This window comes from Chelonia mydas, chromosome 7 (genome assembly GCF_015237465.2).
Source record: "Chelonia mydas isolate rCheMyd1 chromosome 7, rCheMyd1.pri.v2, whole genome shotgun sequence".
Classification (NCBI taxonomy): Eukaryota; Metazoa; Chordata; order Testudines; family Cheloniidae; genus Chelonia; species Chelonia mydas.
The window spans coordinates 4,570,219-4,583,529 of NC_057853.1; the positions used below are offsets into that span (position 1 = coordinate 4,570,219).

A 13,311-nucleotide genomic window follows, 5' to 3' on the forward strand; every position below is an offset into this window, starting at 1 on the left:
GTAAAAAATTCAATTGACGTGACTTCAACTGATTCAAACATTATGCCTTCACTGAAACAACAAGGTCTGCATTAAAAGTAACCTTTTTAAAGACATGCTTAATTTGTGCAGTATTTCCCAAGGCCAGTTTGCTTTATTTTCTTCACTTCAAAATTGACTTTTTTTTTTTAAGACAAAAGCAGCTGAAGAAGGAACAGCACAGGGAGGGTGTCTCAGGATGGAAGTAGGGGAACTGGTGCCCCAGTGAGCAGTCTGGCTGTGTAGGAAGAAAAGTAGCTGTTTTCTAAGGTTCAATCAGCTGCATTAGCTTCTTCTGTCGCTGTCAATATCACCTCTGCGAATTTCCATATATTTAGGCACGTATCAGAGGGGGAGCCGGGTTAGTCTGTAGCCACAAAAACAACAAGGAGTCTTTAAGGCGCCGGCGGACTCCCCGTTGTTTTCACATATTTAGGAGTATAGGAAGTGCTGGTTCAGCAGGGTGCTTGGGCACGTGGCATCACTTGAAGCATATGAGGAGTCCCATAGACGTCAGTGCTAACTGCTGAACTGGGGTCCAATAGTAATTTGTGCCAAGGTTTCTTTTTGAAACTTCAGTGCTCCTTCAGTTCCGACTTGCATTGACTTGGTACGTTTTACGTTCAAGAATCAATTCATATTTAGTATAACTGCATTTTAAAAATATGGGACCAAATCCTGTCTCATGCATCCTCAGGAGCTCAGAGCTCTCAGGAGCTGTGCTCCAGCTGGACTCATGGGCGTGGATGTCTATTCCTGTTGCCATATCTACTTGGGATGCATTGCACAAAGCACTTTGCCAGTGGACAAGCCTGATCCCTGCATCAGAGATGACGGAGCTGAGGTGTAGGGAGCTGAGCTGACTTGGCTAAGATCACACTGGGACTCAATGGCAAGGCTGGGAACAGGACCCAGGTCTCTTGATCCCCATTCTGGGCCCCTATCCAGTGTACGGAGGTGGGGAAGGCAGCACCTCCCCTGATATTCCAGCATGAGGTGCTTTGGGATCTCCCTGGCAGATGGGGAGTGAAGGGGCCAAATGGCCCCATCTTGAAGAGCTGCGTTGGAGCCTCCAAATGCAGATGCTGGGTGCTGGGGTGACTGTCCCATCAAAGCTGAAGATCCTCTCCCCGACAGGCAACCATGGGAGTGACTGTCTTAATCTGCCCTCCCTCCCTAGCTTCCTCATCTACATCCCTCAAACCCACTGATTTCAATTTGCCTCTGTGTGTCAACATAAAAACACCCTAATTTTTCTTGCAAATACAAAGAGGCTTCCTGAAGGTATTTTAAACCACTCCTTTAACAACAAATATCCAGGCTATTACTGTCTGCACATAGAGTTTGGAGGCAGCTGAATGTATAATGTGACAGTAAAATGGTAAATCAAGCCTTCTGCAAAAGTACAGAGCAGTTAGCACTGTAACTACGACTGCATCATCAGGACCATATCACTGCATGATTAAGTTCTTACCAGACTTTTCAGTAAGGGCAACCTTACTGATCTGATAACTGCCAAGGACAAGCCAAATACAGAGTCAATCTATGCACATTTAATCCCCAGAAGGCAGATTAAGTGTATAATTGACCCATATAATCCATGTATCATCTCCAGTCCAATGTTTTCTATGTCCGGTTTAGGCGGACATGAGGCCCATAAGAAAGCTATCAAAGACAAAATATTACCAGTGCAGTGGATTTCATCAAAGTTAGAGATGGCTTTTTAATCACTGATCTCAGAGACTGCTAAATTTAAGCAGATGAACTAGCACTAAGCACATCTGTTTTAATCCTTATCTTCTACTCAGGCTTGTGTCTTCAAGAAGTACACGGAGGAAAAAAATAAATTAATTTTTGTTTAGATCTTGCAATCTTAGGAGCTTCTCTTGATCATTTGATCTCTCATATCAAAAGCATGTTTTGGGGTTTTTTTTGGGTAAGATATTGAATTAATCATGAGAAAGAAAAAATACCATCTGCACTATTTATGGACTTCAGAGATTTGCATCAATACCCTGAAATTCACAGGAATCACAGTTGCTTTCTCTACATTCAACAGCCTTTTGTACACTAGCTTTTGTACACTGTGACCAAGACATCAGTATTTTGCCAGTTAGGCAAAAGCAAGGCTGGTGATTAGAATATCAACAGGTCCACCATATAGGTTTGTGATCAGATAGGTTCTGATTGGCTGGAAAATACATAAACTACGAGTGCGGATGTAAATCTGTAAACTATCATCCTGAAAGGCACTAATCTTTGCAGGCAAATCTCTCACTGGCCTCAGAGGGAATTCTGGCTGTGTAGGGGCCTGGTCCGAAGAGACGCTGAGTGCCCTCAGTTGAGAGGGCTCAGAACTACACAGGACTGGCCTCTAGGACTGCAAGATCAGTCCCCTTTTTTCAGGTCCATGACATACCTCAAGCCCATGCTTCCTATTTGAAACAATCAAATATGTCAAAAATTACCATTCAGAGACAAAATTGCAAACTATTACACTAAACTGAGATTGCAACCTCTTTTTTCAAAGCATCATACAATATTTTAATCCACACGAACACACAGAGACATGCACATAAACAAAGAGCGTGAACGCATGTCAATAAACTGTTCTTAAATTCTTCTCTTACTAGTTCTGTGTACCAGTGGGCCGTGTTACAGTATTGTAGCTTTAAAAAATATTGTATGCAGTAAAAAGAAAAGGAGTACTTGTGGCACCTTAGAGACTACCCAATTTATTTGAGCATAAGCCCAATGAAGTGAGCTGTAGCTCACGAAAGCTTATGCTCAAATAAATTGGTTAGTCTCTAAGGTGCCACAAGTACTCCTTTTCTTTTTGCGAATACAGACTAACACGGCTGTTACTCTGAAACCTGTCATTGTATGCAGTGTAGTTGTAGCCGTGTCAGTCCCAGGACAACAGAGAGACAAGGCAGCTGGGGTAATATCTTTTACTGGATCAACTTCTGTTGGGGAGAGACGCAAACTTTCGAGCCACATAGAGCTCTTCTTGGTCCAATAAAAGATATTACCTCACCCTCCTTGTCTCCCTAAACAAATATTACCAGTTTAGTGGGACAGGCCAAATAAATAAATCACGTTAATCTGCAGCAAATAAGCACCGTTTAAAAATAAAATAATAAAAAATCCTAGTTAGCTTTTGATTACCAGCAGAATTTCACAATCTGTTCCTTTAATGACCCAGAGAATGCAGATATTAAAAATTAAGATGATGACTTTACTGCAGGGAAAAAACTGACTAATTTATAGAATAAAGGAGATTATCTTAATCCTGCCGTGTGCTCTACATTTTAATCTTCTGCAAGCACCAATATCCACCAAAGAGCACAGTTCTGCTATGCAAGTACTGACAGAACGAGCACTAAGAATATTACCTCAGCTGTTGTCAGGAACCTGGTATAACTAAACGTATCCAGCCTTTTTTAATGGTAGAAAACAAACAGAGCAAATAAATGGAAATACCAGGTGAGAAGAGGGAGGAACCAAAAAACCACAGGTGCTACAAAAAAATAGAACATGTAATGGACCAAATTATGGGCTTGATTTTGCACCAGTCAAGTCAATGGGAGTTTTTCCAGTGACTTGCATGGAAGGAGGATCTATCCCTATATCCTTCTTGACAATCCTGAAATCCCACTGAAATCAATGGGGTTGCAGCACACATGTGACAAGGAAGATTTTGGCCTGGTCCCTACACATGGCAAGGGAGTTAACATGATACACTAAAAATGTAGGGCCAGATTCTCAGCTGGAATAAATAGATGTAGCTGCATTAAGGTAAATTGAGCTATGTTTATTTATCCCAGTTGAGGCTGTGACCTGCAAAATGTTAATTGATGTCTCTGTCCAGATTTCAAATTCTGATCGGACTCTGGCCTCACTCACACTGCTGCGACTCCACAGACCGCAAGAGTGTCACTCCTGAAATATACTGACGCCATGAGAGCAGAATCAGCCCCCACGTATTTTTAAAAGGATATTTCCATTTTATAACATAAATGTTGATTATTCATTCTCCATCTTTCTTAAAACTGTACCTGCTGGACCCAAAAAACCAGCCTTGACAAACCTGACAGTTTTATAGAAATCGATCACTGGGATTAACAAAGAAGATAAATAAAACTAGTTGGCCACAATGTTTAGCTCCATGAAATTAAGGGCTGAATACTTTAAGAATATTCTAGGTTTTATACACAACTAGGTTTGCTTTATTACTCATACTTCAGAACAACGCAGTGAGCTAAAGCGGCCAAAGTCTGCCTTTGGCTGCATAGGCCTAACTGAGAGTAAAGCCTGGACCGAGATGTCTGTATATGAAAACAAAAGAAAAGAAAAAATATGGATGTGACGCTGCCCCCATTAAAATCCATGGGCGTTTATCACCAACTTCCATAGGTGGAGGTCCGGGCACACTTAGGAAAACTGACTGAAACAATCCAAAATGTTCACAACCTGATGCTGTGCTGCTAAAGTGTAGAAACCCAGCATGTGGAGAATTCAATGACAGATACTGCAACAAACCATTTCTAGGTGATGGAGATTTCTGTGAATTAACATTGAAGGGCCCCATCCTGAACCCCTTCACCACTGGGAACCATGCTATTCATCACCCAGCATTCACCACTGTGCCCAGTATTAAGGGTGTGCAGGATTGGGCCCCAATTTAATTGTTCTGCTCTTACTAGGTCAGTCAGTGAGATCACCACCTTGTCCTTTATCTTAGGGCTCAACCTGGAAAATAGGCATTTCTTTCTGAAACAATTTTGCAATAGTGAGAGCTAAAACACAGTTTTAAATAATTAAGATTGCTACCTTTGAAAGTCTAGTGCATTCTAATTCCATATATCTAAATAAAGGATCCAATCCTGTGCACCTTACTCATGTGAGGAGATACATTTGAGTGAGACACAGAGGAATGAGGTCAGCAGGATTTGGTCCCAGAACTGAATTGCTAACACATCAGAACAAAAAGTGAATTGCTCTTCCACAATGCCTTGACAGCTGCACGCAGTTATGTAAAAATATATGTAGAAATGTAAATATTATAGGATTTATTACTATTAATACAATCCTTTATCATTTACCTGCCTAACAGGTTAGGAAAAGCATAGCTTATGAAAAATGTGTGTGTGTGGGGGGGGGAGATGAGGAGCAATTCTGTACTTTTGCCTTCTACAGGTTATTCTTATTTTTTTTTATTGCTAATTTAACCAAAATATGGTCTTATGATCCGAAGTATGATCAGATCAAACCAATAAATACCCAGGTCAGTTATAGATTTTTAGAGTTTGAGCTAATGACACAAAGTTCTAAAAACCACACAACTGCGAATCTTAAGAAACTGATCAAAGGAAAGGCAACTAAGACATTGAAAAGAACAATCCAGTTAACCTCTGAAAATTTACTGCTTTTGGAATAAAATTCAACATAGATATGTAATGCACTAGTGGACCTGCTGCAAAATAGAAGTGACTGTGTCCTTTTTTCAGTGCTTACTGGATGGGTGATTTATGTCTCGCATTCTGTGCTTTACATTCTTTGAAGACTGAGCACGCATAGAGCATTAAGGAGTCACTAGTGAGCTTTATGCATGAATGAGGCATTCTCAGTGGATATGGGCCATGCTAGTAGATGTACACAGGAAGATTATTTGACTCTAATTCATGCCACTTGATATAATGTGATAAAACATTTGACATGAGAGATAAGTTCCATTTTAATCTGATAGGATATCAGTGAAAGAAAGAGTGGGAATTATAAAGTAAGAAGAGGTTTCTAAGGGAAAGGTAACGTGAAGAAAGAAGAATATCAAGTAAAGAAGGCATTTGATTGGGGAAAAAAAAGCCTTCCCTACACACTGTGGAAGCAAATGAGTAAGTAAACAAAGCATATAAAGTTATTAAAATTCTAGAGCCAGAAGACTGAAGAATGAGTTGCTGAGAGGTGAAAGACAAGAAAGTTTGAATGTAAGCTGTTTCACACAGTCACAGAAATCAATATATAAACAAAGATCCTAGAAGAAACTGAAACACTAATGTTAAGTGCTTGCCATAAACATAAAACCTTCAGGGAACAATAGCTACAAGGACGGAAAGTGTGTCACACAACAAAAGCAACAGAGAGAGAGACAGGTACATCAGTTAACATGCATTCATATGTTGCATGTGAATAATAATAATAATAAATAAATAAATGTAAATGTAGGCTGCTGGGCATCAAGGTCAATGTTCTCTTTTACAGGTTATCAATTAATTTGGCGCAGGGGGCGGAGTGGGAAGGGGACAAAACTCCCGAAAAATCTGTGTCCTTTTGACTAGAGCAACCATCCCATTTTCCCCAGGGAGACCATATTATAGCTTTTACATCTGGTGCACAACATAGTCCTTCTGAAGCATGAAAACACAGATTTTATCAGCTATCTTTTGGTCATTATTTTAAAATATAAAAATGTAGCAGAGTTCATTTTCAAGTTTTGAGTGCTGGGCAGTCAGAAACAATTAATTTAACATACCAAAGAGATGGTCCCCGACTAACACATCTGTCATAAAATTGCCTTGGATTTTAATGATAAGAACAATGACCAAGATGTTCCTCTTATAGGCAGATTTCTCACAAACTTAACATAGTAAGTATTGGCTTAAAAGATGCTGTTATCTTACAAACCACACACATAAAGACCAGGACACAGCAGATCAGAGTACAGAGTTAGAGCAGGCGGACAGCAGATAAGAGCCTTAGTCAGAAGGAAAGGAAAGATTTTTTGTTTTGTAATCTATAACCAATCAATTTTCTCAAAATGTGACTTATCCTCCTGTCTTATTTTGTCACATTTTGGGGGAGTCTCCTGCTTGGTTTCCAAGGAGGAGAAGGCATTTACTTACATCAAATAACCTTTCTATATACATCTCCTCATTGACCTTATCACGCAAGACATCCTGAGAGTGGCGAACAAATGTCACATAGGCATCAGCAACATCCATCCCCGGCTTCTGTATGGAAGAAAAGAAGAGAGAGAAAGAAAAACATGAACATCTTCATATAAGGCAGCTCCTTTATGTAGTCCTGCTGCTGTTGTTTCTCTCCTCAAGCTCCCTGCTGTCCTTAAACTGTTGCTGTGCACCACACTCCCCGTTGAAACCTACGGTGCACTTGGGTGATACCACGGCTGGCTGCTTTGTATGCCGCAAAGCCAACGAGCCACTCTGTCTATGCAGCCTGTGCAGCACAAGATCATGCAAACACACTATCTCGCTTGCTTATTTTGCCTAGAGGGAAGCTACTCAGATGAATAAAGCCTTTCCTTGACACACTGATGCCAGGAAGTTCTCGTGCTATGTTTGGTATTGTTGACCTAATTAATGAAACAACAAATCACGCGGGGGTTTTTCAGTGTCACCTTCTATATGCAAACCCTCTGTTCTATGAAGTTAGAAAGCTAACACCCAGCCCTAGTCTCTTGTTTCCTCTCCTAAGGTGCGAGAAGGTGTGTAGTAAGCAATGAACATTTTATTATTCACACCAAAATCACATTTCTTTGTTGTTTAGAACTTAGACTTTAGCTTGAACATAGACTTATATTTTAAAATAAACTAGTTAAATCATAAATCAGCTAATTTCCCAACATGTCTAAACCAGCGCTACATTTCTAGGATACTTATAGCTATAGCTATATCTGTACATATCGCCATATATATTCATTGGTTTTAAACCTTAACTTATAAGTACATTAGATTTGTGAAAGGCAGTGATACTTTTGATATTTTCTTTAAAGGAAGCTGCAACTGAAGTAGATGGAGAGGGAGAAATATACTAAAAAACACTTTGAGTTCACACCGCTTGATATGTTGAAATCAAACTGATCTCAAAGGAAACCCATTAAAATACTGTAATATGAGTCATTACAAGACCTGCCACAGAACCTTAAATTTCCATGGCACATTGTAAGTTGGTTAATAACGAGTGTCATTAGTTTTCATTACTGTGATTTACCTCAGATCACAAAGTATCGGTTCTCTCTAAGATGTGATTGTCAGCCACTGTAAATTGAAGTTAGTTAACACTTCTGTGTAATTTCCAGGGTGAAAATGAGGACCGTTTGGAAAGCAGTGGGGAAGTAGCTTTTTAATACAAAGCAAACAATTATCAAGCAAAGGGCCAATGCTTGGCCCTTGGGATGCCAGTAACATTTCTTAACACCTACTGAAACAATGACAAGGTATTAATTTGAAAACCAATGAGGACAACACAAATGCGGCAGTAGTCAAGTGTTATACTTTGAAGCAATGTTCAGCATGCTGATTGTGCCAGTTTCATGGTGGCACTAAAAGTGTTGCAGTTTTTTGATACAAAACAAGTTTCTGAAATTAGATGTAAGTGATGGCTTATCTGCTCAATAACAGGATGCGTTCTCTTTTCCCAAAGAAGGAACCCATAATCAATTACGGTTTTCTCTGCACTTCACCTAGAGATACTGTGGCTCACTGCTACTGTGGATGCTGCTTTTGCTTACACTGGTGAAAAGGAAGGCTAGCTCCATCTAAGTTAATGGCGTTTCACCAATATTAAACCTGTGTGTGAGTAGAATCTGGCCCATATTAACTAAACGATGGATTCCCGGCTTCAGGACACATTGTGACACAAAGAACATATATTCACAAAGAACTCTTCTCAAAAATACACGGTCTTTCTTTCAGTTAGATATTGTTCTTTGACATTTACATGCAGATATATTGTGTCATCTCATTTCACACACACAAAACGGTAGCATGTATCAGCTAAACATCTACGAATAAAGGGCTATTTTAAATCTATTTCCTTATGCCTCCTGAACGGCTCAGTCCTCTCCATGGGATGCTGGCTTTGCTATACAATCACACAAAATGCACATTAATGACAATGTTGTAAGAGGTGTTGTAGCTCTGATGTTTCTTTTCCATTCTCTACCTTGAAAACACAACTGGGCTGTTTGAACTCTTCAAGGAGCATTTTGCCTCTTAATTTTCTGATCTGGAAAGAGAAAGGCTCTTCATAGCTACCTTAATTACAGGTTGAAATATGGAATCCAGCACCATCTCGCTGTGGACAAATCTTAATCGGACCAGTTGTAATTATTACCACTTGTAAAATTTAGTTGTAATATTTAGTGAGCGATCATAAAATTGAAACAAAACAGAGTCCAGGTAACACTCCCAAATATGTGGTCACACACGTGCACAAGTATATTGGTGGACATGTGTGTGTGTGTGTGGAACAGCTGATGGTGGGGTGTAGAGGTTTTATTTAAAATGAGGTTGGAGTGAACTGCTCACATGGGGTAAGCCATGACCACTGTGCAAGGCACCCCAAAGGAATGCCAAGAAACCCTTGATACTACATGACACCATCGTTTATTTTACAGGAAAATCTATTTTGGAAATGTTTGAGAGTTATATACTATTTTACTGGGACTCTTTCTTGTAACCCTCCACCTCGGAATGCCATACTCACTGGCAGTCCAAGTGGGCAGGGCTCTGAGGGAGTCCGACAGCCCCCTGAAAAGCTTTTCTGTATCTGAAGTCATAGCAGCTGAAACTGTCAAATGTGCCTCAGTAACTTAGAAGCCTAGACATTTTTAAGGTCAGACATCTCAAGCTCTCCTACATGCAGGTGACTGCTGAGTTCCACTGGGAGGCTAAAAGCTGCCCCTTCCCAGTGTTATAAATGGCCCACTTCTATTCCTCAAGGGCCATGAGACACCAAACTTTAAAGCCAGGACATTTTTATGCAGAGAAATGCTCTTACTTGCCTGGGATGGAATCTTGTCCATACCGGACCCAAGGCAGGTGTACTTTGGGAGGGGAATTCCACATCTGGGGTAAGGAGATGGAAACACTTCTCTGGGGTTATCTACACTTGGAGCTGGGGATGCGTTACTCACACTAGTTCTGATTGAGCTAGTGCGCTCAAACTAGAAGGCAGCTGCAGCAGTGCGAGAGGCAGGAGGGGCTAGCTCTCCCAAGGGCGTGCCCACCAGAGACTCGAGGTGCGTACTTGGGGTGGCGAGCCATGGCTACATTCGGTTTTTAGTGTGCTAGCTTGAGCCACGCCCGTGTGAGTATGTCTCCTCGAGCTGGGAATCACACCCCCAGACATACCCTCAGCCAGGTTGATTTTTTAAAAGTGGCTGTTTGAAGACTGAAGATCCTCAGAGGGTTGGAATGTTAGAGTAAGACCTACGTGCATGACAAATTTATCACATTACTCTGCAATTTATCGCATGGGTATCACCTCCATAGTAAGAGGTGTGCGTCACACACACACTGAAGTAACCCTGTCTAGCTAACCTGGCACGTTTTCAAGGCCACATGTACATTTCATTGATTTCCATGGAGTTATGTTAGTTTACACTGGTGTGGCTGAGTGCAGAATTTGGATTGATGTATTTAAGTCTACTTGTTTTTATTTGTAAATACTCAGCACAAAGTCTGTCTGTAAATGTAACCTCATTTATCGGTAGTAATCCCTAACTCCAACTAGCATTCATATACTGCACTTAAACTCAATTTAAATGTAAATTTCTGGCAACCTAAGCGCTGTATCTAAGATCTCGAAGGGCTCTCTTCCTTATGTGTTAAGCTCTAATTAGAGGAGCCAATGTACAATTTTTCTTTAACAACTGCAAACGTGAGCAAATTTGGTTATTTTTTATTTTCAACAACACTGTTTCCCATATACACACACTGATAACTTACCACCATTTCCCTATACTTAAAACAAAAAGCATTTTCTGAAAGTGTAAAATATGCCAGCAATTAGAAGAACAAAAATAAAACAGGCTAGCAAGTGTGCTAGATATGTTTTGGCTCAGCTCTAACACGTTCTAGACTTTTCTCTCTGAAATTACACTCTATTTTATATATGCAAATTTCAATGAAAAAAACGATAGAACACAAAATAATTACAGAATGCACTGTTATTTTTTTAGTGACCCAAGTTCCTTGTGTAAATATGGTACCTATCTGATACTATGTGAAGTCCATTAGTTACGTATCCCTGCCTAGTTGCAGGTCTCCATAGGATAAATGTTTAATATTGACACCAGCTACCGCAGGTCCTCCTTTCAGCTCAAGTGTTAGAATCCTCTGCTTATCACTCTGAAAGTCCTGGGTTCAATAGCAGCTGACAACCCACATTGAGGGGTTGTTACATGTGCAGTCAAACCAAACCACAATGCAAATTATTAAGACAGAAGGCAATGTTTAAATTATGCTTACAGGTACATCGACGTATTTGGAAGCCGCCTTCACCTGTAAAGGAAAAAAACTAGACTTCAGACTAATGTTGAAGTTTAATACGTACAATAATATCTACAGATAACATTAGTACAACTTGATGCTGATTGAAAAACTGATGCTAAAGCAATATATTTCCTGTTTCAAAGAGGTGGTTTAAAAAGAAAAACCCAAGAGAGGTGGCTTTACTGTCGCTAAGGCACAAATTGCAGCAGATGATGGTGTGGGAGTTTTCCTTCTCCTTTTTCTCCATGAGCAGGGGGAAGTACAGGGATTCTGGAAAAGGCCTACAGAAATATAGACACTTCATTATTTCTCTGGGGGCTTAATGCTGCCAATGAGCAGGGCTTGTTCTCAACTCTCATGCCACATGAGCCAGATTTTAATCTATGTGGCTAAGGCAGGTATCCTCAGCTGTACAACTCCTAGGTCACTGAGGAGGTTGTACCCAGACAAGCGGAGTGGGGGTGTGGAGCTGGGGCACACACAGGAGTCCTGGAGGCTGGCTGGCTAACGTGACTGGAAATAGGACAGGGGAATGTATTTTTGTGAACAGTTTTTGGGAGAAATGGATGGCCCAAGGGATTGGCAGTGGAATCAGTGCAAACCTAGTAGCCAAAAGTTGTTACCACAGCATGACAACTTGATGGCCTCATTCCAGTTCAAAGTAAACAACTGTCCGCATCCTAAGGAAATCCAAGACCACTGGAGCCCTTGCTGGCAGATCCAGCCCTGTCAGCAAAGGCACGCAAACACTCTCCGTCCAATACAGCACTGAGGCATGTGGATGAGGAGGCCCAGGCAAGCCTGCACTGTGACTGCCCTCGGCACACAGACAGAGGAGTTCGGGGCTGACAAGCTGGGACTAAGCTCACGCAAAAGTTTAAGTTACATTTAAATTAGGGCTGCCAATTAATCGCAGTTAGCTCCCGCAATTAACTCAAAAAAATTAATTGCAATTAATTGCACTGTTAAACAATAGAATACCAATGAAATTTATTAAATATTTTTGGATATTGATTTCTATTACAACACAGAATACAAAGTGTACAGGGCTCACTTTATATTGTTATTTTTATTAAAAATATTTGCACTGTAAAAATGATAAACAAAAGAAATCCTATTTTTCAATTCACCTCATAGAAGTATTGTAGTGCAATCTCTTTATCATGAAATTGCAACTTACAAATGTAGATTTTTTTTGTTACACAACTGCACTCAAAACAAAGCAATGTAAAACTTTAGAGCCTACAAGTCCACTCAGTCCTACTTCTTGTTCAGCCAATCGCCAAGACAAACAAGTTTGTTTACATTTACAGGAGATGCTGCTGCCTGCTTCTTATTTACAATGTCACCTGAAAGTGAAAACAGGCGTTGGCATGGCACTTTTGTAACACTGCAAGGTATTTATGTGCCAGATATGCTAAAGATTCGTACGCCCCTCCATGCTTCGGCCACCATTCCATGCTTCCATGCTGATGATGCTCGTTAAAAAATAATGCGCTAATTTAAATTTGTGACTGAACTCTTTGGGGGAGAACTGTATGTCTTCGGCTCTGTTTTACCCACATTCTGCATATATTTCATGTTATAGCCGTCTCGGATGATGACCCAGCACATGTTTGTTTTAAGAACACTTTCACAGCAGATCTGACAAAATGCAAAGAAGATACCAATGTGAGATTTCTAAAAATAGCTACAGCACTCGACCCAAGGTTTAAGAATCTGTGGAAGTGCCTTCCAAAATCTGAGAGGGACGAGGTGTGGAGCATGCTTTCAGAAGTCTAAAAAGAGCAACACTCAGAAGCGGAAACTACAGAACCCGAACCACCAAAAAAGAAAATCAACCTTCTGCTGGTGGCATCTGACTCAGATGATGAAAATTAACATGCATCGGTCTGCCCTGCTTTGGATCGTTATTGAGCAGAACCCTTCATCAGCATGGACACATGTCCTGTGGAATGGTGGTTGAAGATGAAGGGACATATGAACGTTTAGCGCA

The 13,311-nt window shown here is 40.5% G+C and overlaps 1 protein-coding gene across 24 annotated transcripts in view; it reads right to left on the reverse strand.

Moving 5' to 3' along the window:
• CADPS (calcium dependent secretion activator) overlaps window positions 1-13,311 on the reverse strand; it is a 372,276-nt gene that overhangs the window by 23,105 nt on the left and 335,860 nt on the right. For all 24 annotated transcript variants that reach the window (XM_037904776.2, XM_037904781.2, XM_037904775.2 and 21 more), the window contains 2 exons: window positions 11,292-11,324; window positions 6,921-7,028 (listed from right to left, as the gene is read on the reverse strand). In XM_037904776.2, coding sequence (XP_037760704.1) covers window positions 6,921-7,028; window positions 11,292-11,324 — 141 coding nt within the window. The remainder of the gene's footprint in view (window positions 1-6,920; window positions 7,029-11,291; window positions 11,325-13,311) is intronic.